The 12,145-nt window shown below is 35.6% G+C and overlaps 1 protein-coding gene across 4 annotated transcripts in view; it reads right to left on the reverse strand.

The window, feature by feature from the left end:
- LOC145685839 (uncharacterized) overlaps positions 1–12,145 on the reverse strand; it is a 199,226-nt gene that overhangs the window by 133,287 nt on the left and 53,794 nt on the right. For 3 of the 4 annotated variants that reach the window (XM_081758449.1, XM_081758451.1, XM_081758448.1), the window contains one exon: positions 6,135–6,164. The exons of the other annotated variant lie outside the window; for it this stretch is intronic. In XM_081758449.1, coding sequence (XP_081614575.1) covers positions 6,135–6,164 — 30 coding nt within the window. The remainder of the gene's footprint in view (positions 1–6,134; positions 6,165–12,145) is intronic. 4 annotated transcript variants of the gene reach the window in all.

A 12,145-nucleotide genomic window follows, 5' to 3' on the forward strand; every position in this document is an offset into this window, starting at 1 on the left:
TGTGAAAATTCAGAAAACTATGGGTCCAAATAGTTAGCCTCCTTCAGAGCAAAAAATAAATAAATAGAAAAATAAAACTAAAATTAAAATAAATAAATAAATAACTCAATGTTTCTTCGCCTAGTATCGGAAAATGAAATTTTAACAATAATTAAACTATCTAAAAATAAATGGTACACGGGTTAGATGAAATACCAATGTCAATGGTAAAGAAGAGTAGTATCCATTTAGCACGACCGTTACATTACTTAATAAATTTGTCTTTTCAACTCGGTGAATTTCCTGACAGATCAAAACATGCAAAAATTAAACCTCGGTCGGTTCGAAATAACTCCAATCGACCGAAATAATATACACGGATAAAGAAACGTAATCCCGTAGTCATTTCTTGTCACAATCCAACCCAGTTTTAAGCGGTGTTCCACAGGGCTCGGTTTTCGGACCTGTCTTTTTTCTGCTATACGTTGGTGATCTCCCTAACTACATTCACTCAGGGGAGTTAACCTTATATGCAGATGATACAAGTATTCTCATTACAGGTTAAAAAAACAATACAGTGCAATAGGAAATAAAACATCAACCAATTACAGAAATGGTTTACTTTGCATGGTTTAAAAATAAATACAGAAAAATTGGTGATCCTGAACTTTCACCATTTACGAAACAAACATATTCATGACATACATTTATCAATCATGTATGTTACTTAAACAAAATTCTTAGGTCTTCATAAAAGTAACGCCCTTACTTGGGATACTCACATAATATCGTTAGCACAAAAATTTAATAATGTTTCCTATGCCTTGAGAATTATTAAAAATATTTTGGATATAAATAGCTGTAGAAGCATTTATTTTGGTATCTTTCAATCTTTGTTAATGTACGGCATTTTCTTCTGGTGAAATGATTCAAGAAGTAAATTAATCTTTCGTATTCAAAAAATAGTATTAGCGAATGCGAGAGTAAACAAATCATTTAAAAAACATTTTATAAGTCTACAAATATTACCACTGCCGTGTCTTTATATATTACAGTTATTTTTACGCGCCAAAATCTTAATACATTCTTTACCAATAAAGGAAACTTTCACTGTCATAATATAGGGAAAATCTCCACATTCAAAATCATCGTACAGCATTGTTTCAAAACGGTCCCACATACTTAGGTCCAACATTATATAATAAACTCGCCAAAGATATTCGTAACATTGAATCAATGAATGTATTTAAATCAGTTACAAAGAAGTATCTATAGGACAATTGTTTTTATTCAGTAGATGAATAGCTATCTGCTAAATGCAGCTTGTAGATTGTATAGTGTAATTTTGTCTGATATAATACCATAGCGTTATTGTCTTTTAGTATGTAATAGCTATTTCTTTGTATCTATTTATTTGCGTGTCCGATTCATACGCTCGTTTTCTTTCGAGCTTCATGTATGACTTATGGATGAAAATAGAATGAAATGAAATCGACGACCAAAGGACTCTCTTGAAATCAGGGTTCGAAAAACCTCACGATTTTTTGTTGATATTTTATTTGAAATGAGTTTTTAATTAAATCACTTGTACTTGATTTCTTTTTACAAAAACAATAACCGGAATAAAATTTAAATGATATGTTTTCAATAGGTAAACTACAGAGTTCAATATTTCTTTCTTAAGTAATAAGAGAGAAAAAACGAAGTCAGGAATTTCCTGATGATTATGTCGTATTTTCTGCAAGATGTTTCATACACATGACAGATAACACTGGTCAACAGTGAAAAAGCTTCGGACATAAAAATAAGCAATTCTTACTAATTTTAGGGCGCTCATAACGAATATGAAATTAATTTTTGAAGATCAGTTCGGGGTTCAAAGAAATACGTTATAACCGGATGTGCTCCGGTGACCAAATTAAGAGTTCGTGGCAACAGGAGCTGTCTGCTTATATCAATAAACTTCCATTGTTTAACGGTTAGTTTCATTGCTATCCTCAGGGACGTAAGCAGGTGGTGGGTCCTGCGGCTCTTGACCCCCGAAATTCCGATTTTTTTTTTGTAAATTTAGTCTCAAATTGTATTTGGACCGCCGAAAAGCTTAGGAACCCTCCCGAAACAAATTACTCCGTACGTCTCTTGTCATCCTTATAGCTCGCACACTGACAAAGAAACATCAACACGTCACGGTTTAGTTTGTCTTGAAGAGTTTGCCAGAGAAAACGTGTTGCAAAAGTTCTTTTGTAGTTACAATTTGCCATCCCGGACGTGGTCGTGGTGAGATATTAGGTGAGTGAGTGCTATTATTATTATTATTATTATTATTTATTGTTCTTGTAATGCGCAAAAACATGCCGTCTAAATGTGTTTACAGTGCAGATCAAATTGTTGTTTTTACCGAAGTGAAATCAAAGAAGTGGGCATCACATATTTCTTGCAATATTTGTTCTACACACTTACGGGACTGACTACATGAAAAAATGCCATGCATGCCATTTGCAGATCCAATGGTATGGAGAGAGCGGACAGATCATACTTTAAATTGCTATTTTTGCATAGTTCCTCCAACTAAGTCTGTCTAAGACAGAAGAAAGTAGACTGCTACTTATGCAAAGATTCCTTGAGATTTTCGTCAACATGCCACAAAGAACTAATGGTTCCACATCCCGTACCTTACTCCAGTGTTTCATCCGATTAAGAGCAAAGGCGAATGAAGTCAACCCAGGTTGCTAAATTCTGTTGCAGATTCATCTCTTCCACCGATCCTGACTTTACAGAAGCAACATATGATTATACTGTAAATTCGTTATATGATACTCAAAATGAATTAAATTACCTGGGCTTGTCAAAAAGTGGTGCAGAACTATTGGTATCCAGAGTCAAGAGGTGGGAAGCTTATTTTGGAGATCAAAAATTGTCCGTGTTTTGAACACTTCAGAATCCCCTGGGGCAGTATTTTCAGTGGAAAGTGAAGTAGTATGTTGTAACAATGGAACTGGTCTTATGACTAAACTTAACATAGAAAATAATACCGATGAATGGCGACTATTCGTAGACGCATCAAAACTATTCTTCAAATATATTCTGCGTAAACTTCCACAAAGTGCTGAAACTAAAATCAGGTATGTAATCATTATTGGTCCTCAACTTCGCTAACTCATCAATAGTCCTGTATTTGATGCACTGTTAGGAAATAAGGGGAGGATTGCACGGAATTCTTTCCGAAAAGTGGTGACGATTGTTTTGGGAAATGAGTGGTCTCAGAACTATAAGGAAGTAATGTAGAAGGTATATCTTCTACCAAGCAATGGGGAGTAAAATGTCACTAAACATGCATATCACTCCCACATAGATTTCTTCCCAGAAAATTGCGAAGCAGTCATTGATGAACACGGGAGACATTTCTACCAAGTTATATCTATGATGGAGAAACGATATCAGAGCCACTGGAGCAAGTCTGCGCTTATGGGTTGTTGTTGAACAATCCCTAGTGATGTTCCAGAACCGCAATACAAGAGACAGGTAGAGAGGGGCCATTTTTAATATCTATGTAAGTTACGTTTTATCATTTTCATTTTATCTAGTTTTAATTACGTATTGTCGCTTTTATATTCTTTGGAACAAACGTTGTGCCAAGCACATACATAATCAATTATCATACCCTATAACCTATATGTCAAGTGATTATTTGTCTCATATGTAGAGGATCTAATGTTATAACAAAACGTAAAACACTTTACGTACGTTTGATATATATATTTTTTCACTTTATATATTTTTATTTTATGTCTCACTTTTCCAGTATATAATATTTGGTATTGTGAAGGATTATTGAGAATTACTTTTCCCTCATAGTTATTGTAGATATTGCAATGAAACTTAGTACACACATTGCATATGAACCACAGTAGCTTCAAGGTATATTGTATTTTGATACCTGCACCTAGGCCGCACCAAGGCGCACTATATTTGGAAAAAAAAAAAGCGCACTAAATTTGAATTCTCATGTAGTTCCTGGGGACTGTAGGACCCGCTTTCCCATCCCACTAGGATGTCAATTTGAACCGAACTGAAATAATAATTCAGCTCGACCTAATAGTTTATTATTTTCAAAAATTCATTTCAAACGGCAGAGCCATTATTGTTTGCGAATAATTTACTTCAAGTCTTTTACCCTTACGAAGTGCACTTCAATTAAACTGGAGGATGAATAATAAACATCCACTTAACTAAGGTTCTAGCTATATTTAGAAATCCATTTAAAGTGGTTCAATTGTTTCTTGCATACGTGTTGTTTTTTATGAAGTTACTGATGATTTAGTGATGATTACTGAATCCCACCTCCTTAGCGTGAGAAGATAGTGAAATACTCAATTTTCTGTGAGTCGCTAACGTTCTTGCCTTCGGTGCGAGCGATCTTGGGTTCGATTCCCGCTGGGGGCACTCGGTCGAAAAATTAAGAAACGTTCTTTCAGGCCAGCCACCATGAATAAGGTTTTCCTGGGTGTTCCTCATTCACACCAGGTAAATGTCTGGGTGGTACCTAACTTATAGGTCCCAGGCCGCTGACTTCCTTCCCTTTGCCCGGATAGTGTGCTCGCCGAGGGACGTTATCATTCAAACGTCACGAGCTAAATGGCCTTAGATGCTGAAAGCAAAAAAATCTAAACTCTAAATCAATTTTCTGTGTAAAAATTTTAACTTACCTTCCCCTCTTCGGATACGCTATTTATATATATAAAAAAAAATGACAATAAATATCCGGGTCGAGTCAGATATGTTCAAAAATTCATTTCAAACAGTTCTGCTATCCTCCCGTGATGTAAGAGGAAATGTTGTTTTAAGATACAGTATTAAGAAAAATATTATAACAATTATGTCTGTACACTTAAGAAAGTTGAATTTTCTAAAACGCTGAGGCAGTTCTCAACTTTTTTCAAGAATTAATACACGAAGTTTAATCTGTCGAATATGAGGAACCCGTGAGATATTCTATTTTGAGTATATATTTTAAACATCCCTCTCTCTTAGGATATTCATTTATGAAAGTGAGATTATAAAATAAAGGCTCTAGTGAAGCTCTATGTTCAAGAATTAATTTCAAACACTTCAGTCGTTTTCTGGTGACAACGATACACACAACATCGAATTAAATGTGAAAGGAAAAAGATAGGAATTTTCCCTTTCTCTCCTTAGTAGTAGAATTTTGGATACCTCTAGAACACCTGTAAAATTACTCTTAATGTTGACCTTATATGCCGAATTGCATCTTCCTAACTTGAAGGGCTCCTGAGACCTTTGATTTTCGACACAAATAATAAAACCTCTTCTTCCTTAGAACATGCATTTTAATTCAAGCGCTTTTATAATAACAATAAAAAGAACTTGAGCTAGGTGCTACGTTCAAAAATTTATTTCAAACTGCTCAGCAGTTATATATAAACGTGTGCAAATGTTTCAATTACGATAAAAAGATTAAAGGCTACTATATGAATTTGCCACGATTTATAAAATCTTGAAAAATTATGAGTATTGAATATTAAATAGATTCAAGTTTTCTCCGCAAGTCTCCTGTACAATACCAAATGATTAAATTAAGTACATTGTTAAACAATCATGGGCCATTAACCTTAATCTAAAAGACCTAGACATTTATTTAAACTTTCATTATTAAGATCCTACCATGAAGATTTTCGATAGCGATCAAGTAAATCTTAATCCGTACTCTTAAATAGTACGGATTGAGATGCTAATTTCAGACTAGCATTTCATTAGTGTCCAAGAAGGATCGAAAATACTGCATTTTTTCTGTTTAAGAAAAATATATTTGATTTAAATAATCGATTTTAAACAAAACCATCCGATTTACATCGACTTGAAATCAATCATCCCTGCTGCAAACTATGTATTTATTCTTGTTTAAGCCAGAAGGAGGCTGGGTGACCCTTGTGCTAGCGCAAAGGTGCGTCTTTACTAGTAGGTGCGTTAGAGATGGTGGGTATGACCGTAAACAAATTTGTCTCTACTCTTTGTGCATACGGCAGAACACACCTATGTGTTTGGTGTCTTGTTATATAGCGAGAGGGATTTGACATGAGATAGTTATATATACAGGATATGATACATTTTTAAAACTAAAATATCATCTTACCAACCTTCTGTAGGTACCTTGGCAGATTTCTGTCCTGTAAATACACAGTACATGTTACAGCAAACAAATAATGAAAATACATGAAATTTAATAAAAAAACAAATAATACATATTCGAAACAGAAATTGTATTCTATGTTATTTTGGCATTTAAAGATACACTAAAATTATTATAAAATATTTAAACATCAACGGATTGATATCATGTATGAAATTCTGTTTTCCTATAATTAGTTTCTTAAGCATAGTTAAATTATCATGATATTATAGTATGTCTGGTACGTGCCAAATACAACCTAAAAGCTGCATTTTTTGATTACAATATGCCACTTCAAAATCTGTGTAGAACACCAAAATGGCGCCTATTCAAGATGGCCGCCATCCACTTTGTAAAATTCACTATATCTCAGGTTCTATACTTCCGATTTCAATTTTCTTTTTTTTATTTAAAAGCTTATGAAAAATCGAAACTTTTTTTGCCATTATACATTTTTTCCTAAACCTTAAGGTTTCCACACACTTTTGAAAAAAAAAAACTAAAATAAATCATTTTCTTCACAAAACATATTATCTAATAACTTTTTTATAACTCGGAATTTCACTTTCCGACCTCAGTAGACAAAGAATAACTACTGTATCAGTTTTCCATCGAAGGCATGCGAGTTCCACTTCGTTGCCAAACTTCCTGGATAATCGTCGTTTAATAGGCGTTTACTTACGTATAAGCGATCGAGTATTTTCTAGTGAAGTTCGCGGAAGTCTTATTTTGAAGATTTTATTATTCTTTGAAAATTCTCTGTTAATCTACATTCTTTCCTCTATTATAAAGTTTCCTTAATTTTGAATGTTCCCTGTCATGGAAGTAATCTGAAGTCATTTTTTATGGATTATATTTTATAATTTCTTGAAATATGATTGAATATTTTTTCCTATGTATTCTCATATTTTTATTTCTTTAATGTTTTACACACTCATACAACTTACATCCTTTTTTCTTGATTCTTAACAGGCTAAATTAATTTGAGATGGCTTCAAGACGACTACAGCTGGCAGATATTAGCTTAGAACATCAAACTCATGGAGCCATAGACTGGAGTAAATGTCCCATTTGTCAGAATGCTATAGATGAAGACTTGGTTTGTCCAGCGTTGCATAAGGCAAAACCACTTGTTGGTGCTGGCTACAAGACATTTGCAACAAATTTAATCGAATTCCAGATGATAGGAGAGATGCCTCTTGATTTGGATTTAGAGAAGTTAGATGACGGGGATGGAATTGAGGAAACATTAAGAAAAAACAAAGCGAAGTGGCATAAAAAGTATGCTCTTAAATTCGATAAAACTAAACTTAATAGGGCTAAGAAAAGGAAACGATCTGAGAGTCCACGTACTGCTTCTGAGGCTGATGAAGACTTAGCCCGGTGTAGCCGTTCCATTAGTGTTTTTATTCAAATGAAAGATGAAATATGTTTTATATGCAAGCAAACGGGCGGAATTCTTAGATCTCTTTTTAAGGTTGCTTCCCTTCAAGACGAAAAACTGAAGAGATGTGCAGAAGTCTCCAATAACATAGAACTAAAAGCATTCCTTGAAGGTGGTGATTTAGTTGCTAAAGAAGCGAAATACCACAGAAAGTGCTATACAGATCTGACAAACTGTCTACGAACACAAAGCACAATAAGAGAAGTTTCGGTCAGCTCTGTATGCGAAAGCATGGCATTTGCTTCTGTTGCACGCTTCATAAGAGAGAAATTGCAGGCCTCTGAATCCAATAATACATAAATCGTATTCAAAATGTCTCAATTAACAGCAATTTATACAAACAACATTGCAAATCTTCTGGATGTGAAAAGTTAAGACATACCAAACATATATACAACCCGTCTGCGTGAAAGAATTATGGACCACTTTCCAGAGCTCAGAGCTCAAACTTTCAGGCAGAGAATATTTCCTTTATCGTGACGGTGCTAATGTTTTCCAAAATGTTTATTGTGAAAATCTCGATGATGATGCTGTAGCATGTGAAAGATTTATAAAACATATTAGAAACGATATAACACGTACAAACGTTACTTTTAATGGCCACTTGACTGAGGATCAACTGACTGCAAGTGTTCCTCCATCTCTTCTGGCTCTAGTGAACTATATTCTTTATGGGTATACTGAAGCAAAATACACAACAAAAGTAACTCAGCCTGCATTGATATCAGCCAATTAATAGTTTTCAACCACAGTGAAAATATCCCTAAAGGTAACATTATTCGCCATAAAAAACGTCATGAACCACCACTTCCGTTGTATATGGGTCTATCAGTATTTGGGAGAACACGAAACAATGCAATAATCGAAACGATGCACGAACGAGGTCTTTCTGTATCACCCAATAGAATTATGGAGTTAACTGCAAGTCTGGGTAGTTTGGTGATTAAAAGAGCTGAGGAAGATGGCTTAGTATGCCCCTCAAATTTGCTTCATGGCCTTTTTGTGGTTGGTGCATATGATAATATCGATCACAACTACTAGCACAACATCAGAATCGTCTTTCCACGGAACAGCAATTTCTATATTCCAAATTCCTGCCGGAGGAAACGTTGGAGTAACTCGTAAATTTACTTCCAACATTTCGTGTGTTGATGAAAGGAGGAGGAAAATGCCTGAACTTCCAGAGAGCTACAGTGTGTTTAAATCTGTAACATTGCCTTCTAGGCAGCCACCTGCACCAAAAGCAAACGAAAGCACCTGTTCCAGAGTGTCAACTTCTGCATTTGGATCTGAATGGAGAAAGGAACAAGAATGGCTAGACCATGTTCTTACAGAAAGAAATGATGGATCTCTAGATATTTCCTGGGCAGCTTTCCATGCTTCAAGGGAAGAAACTTCATCCGTTGAACTTGCTCGTAGTTCCCTTCTACCACTATTCAACCAGAGTTCTTCTTCACCATCAATGCTGAAACACGCGATGGAACAAATAAAATTACAACATTTCTAAATCCCGGACAAGTTCCTGTCATATGTGTGGACCAGCCTTTGTTTACTTTGGCTAAAAGCATCCAGTGGAACTGGCCTGAAGTTTATGGTGAATCGAAGCTTGTAGTCATGTTTGCACCGTTCCATATTGAACAGGCATTTCTAAAAGTGCTAGGGCAGATTCTCCAGGGTAGTGGCTGGAGTAATGTAGTGGTGAACTCTGGAATCAAGGCAGAAGCAGGATCAAAAGCAATTCTTAAAGTTGTTCACGTAACAAAGGCAAGAACAATTAATCAAATTACAGCTGCTATTTTGTACAGTCTACTGAAGGATGCATTTGCACACGAAAACCCAGAGGTCGCATTTGAACAATGGATTGCAGAAAAACGTTCCAGGTACCTAACGTTCCGATTCTGGATCTTAGTTCTAAACTTGGAGATACTCCTCTTGTGTTTCGTTAGGTCGATTAGGCAAGGAAACTATAAACTTTCCATCCAAACACTAAAGAAGATAACACCTTCCTTGATGGGCCATTACCACTATGCACGTTGGTTGCCAGTCCATATAAAAGACTTGGAAGAGCTGAAAGACACAGCATCCATTATACACAAATATTTTCGTAATGGCCAGTTTGTGATTCACAAAACAAACAATCCCTTTTCTGCACTCACTGTAGACCAAGCTCATGAACATATTAATGCTGTAATAAAAGGCAATGGTGGTGCCATAGGCCTATTGCAAGACACAGCAATGTTAACAAGATGAATGTTTGCTAGACCGGAATTAGTTACAATCGTAAATGATTTTGAGGCCCAGACAAAACGAACATGACCGATCGTAGGACTCACCATGAACAATATGCTGCTTACCAGAGAAAGTTTCAGTACAAGAAACAAGCCTTAAAAGAAAGCTTCCTTGATTTCGGAAACCCTTTTGAACTAAACGCTTCCGATCTTGTAGTTTGGGACACAAAGGTTGTGATGGATACAGAGAGAGCGAAAGCTCTAGTTGATGCAGAGGAAACTGCTTTAGAATTATATAACAATTATCTGAAAGAGCGTTTGTCTACAGAGGCAAATGTTATTATATATGCTCCACTGCGCAAGATTGGAACAAAGATATTCGGATATGTTCGGAAAAATATTTCCTCTGCAATTATTCCTGACTTGCGAAATGATGTTGAACTTTTCTCTAGAGCTTTCATTGTAAGCCAAAACAGAGTTAGATTTGGACAAGTATTTTGAATATGAGAACACTTCTGCTCCACCCTCTTTTTTCCTCAAATGGAGTTTTGCAAGCATGTCAGAAATCTCTGCTAACAAAGATATTAGAAGAAAGTACCGAGTCCCCACAGTTTGAAGGTTTCTGTGACACAATTATTTACGATGGCTCAGCACTAGTACATACCCTTCCACCCAAAGTATCACGGACTTTCGGAGAATACTGTGGTATGGAGTACAAAAACAGAATTTTTAATGATGTTGCAAAGTTTCAAGCAAAAAGAGTACATATATCATGGGATTCTTACTCAACAGTTTGCCTAAAGAAGTTTGTTAGAGAGAAGAGAGGTGCTGAAATTCGTCGCCAAGTAGCACCAGGAAACATGCTACCCAAAAAATGGAATGACTTTCTCTCATGCAGTCAGAACAAGACAGAATTATTTAAGTTACTTGGAGAACAAGCACTTTTGAAGTTTGGCTGGACTCACGTAATCACTGAGATTGATGGCATCATTCGTTCATCTAGATTGGAAAAAACATCACTCAATGGAGTCGAATGCAGACAACAGGAAGAAGCAGATGGAAGGATATTTCTGCACGCTCAAGATAGTGCTCTTCATGGTGCAAAGAAAATATTAATTTACACAGTAGATACCGCTGTAGTTGTTTTGGCAATCTCATTTTTCATTAATCTGAAAAGTGCTGGTCTTGAGGAGTTATGGCTTCTTTTTGGAGTTGGCAAGTCTCAGATTCATCAGTATTAACGCCATCTATGAAAGTATTGGTGAAGATAAAGCTGTTGCCTTGCGAGGATTCCATGCATTTACCGGATCAGATGTAACTTCATTATTTGCTATGAAAGGGAAACAGGCTTCCTGGAATCTATGGAAATCATTCCCAGAGGCTACAAAAGCCTTTCATGCTATCTCTGTTCCGGAATATTCTATATCTGAAGAAACTTTATCACTTCTGGAGAAGTTCGTTGTTTTGTTGTACTACAAACAGGGGTGTAGCCAAGGGGGGCCCATGGGGGCCGGGCCCCCTAAATGGTTTCCTGGCCCCCCCAAATGACCAACTTTTAAAACATCATAGTAAAATTATCTCGCTTCATTCATTTAAAAGTAACAAACTTTATTGACAATTAATAATTTATGGTAAAATAGTATGGAGAAATATTGTTTTTCCATACCGATCGAAAAATAGTATACTATCTCTTCCTTATACCGATCGAAAAATAGGATACTTTTTGTAACAGCAGATTACACAATTTACTGCGATTTATATTTGACAGTTTGAAGACAAACGTTTTAACAAGGTACTACAAATACAGCCATAAAACAAAGTACTAAACTGATTTGTAACTACAGTATATTTTTATATGCTTTAACAAGTGTTTTAAAAGACATAGAGGATGGAAAATTTGGTGAGAAACAATGCTTTTATTCAATTTGGATTTCATTCGCTCTCTCTTTCATTTCTACCCAGTGTAATAAAATAATTGTTTTTTTTTAGTCACGAATAATAAATAAGTAATTTGTCAGGAAACCGTAAGGAAATTAAGTGAAATCTCAAAGAAAATCAATCTTGTGTAGATAGGTTCTGTATACAAGGTCTTAAATTTAAATATAAAGGTAACCAAGAAACGTTTTGTTGCTTTTTCACCCACCACCTTCGAACATCGATATGTCACCTAACCTGGAAGATGAAAAATAGTCCCCATCAGCATCGACGACCTTCTGAAAACGTTCTGGAAGGCCATGGAATCCATCGCAGTAGAACGTGGTGGGCCGTGAAACGAAGATAGTATCAGGTGGATTTTGGACTTTTTCT

This window comes from Thermobia domestica, chromosome 5 (genome assembly GCF_964235325.1).
Source record: "Thermobia domestica chromosome 5, izTheDome1.hap1.1, whole genome shotgun sequence".
In the NCBI taxonomy this organism is placed as follows: domain Eukaryota; kingdom Metazoa; phylum Arthropoda; class Insecta; order Zygentoma; family Lepismatidae; genus Thermobia; species Thermobia domestica.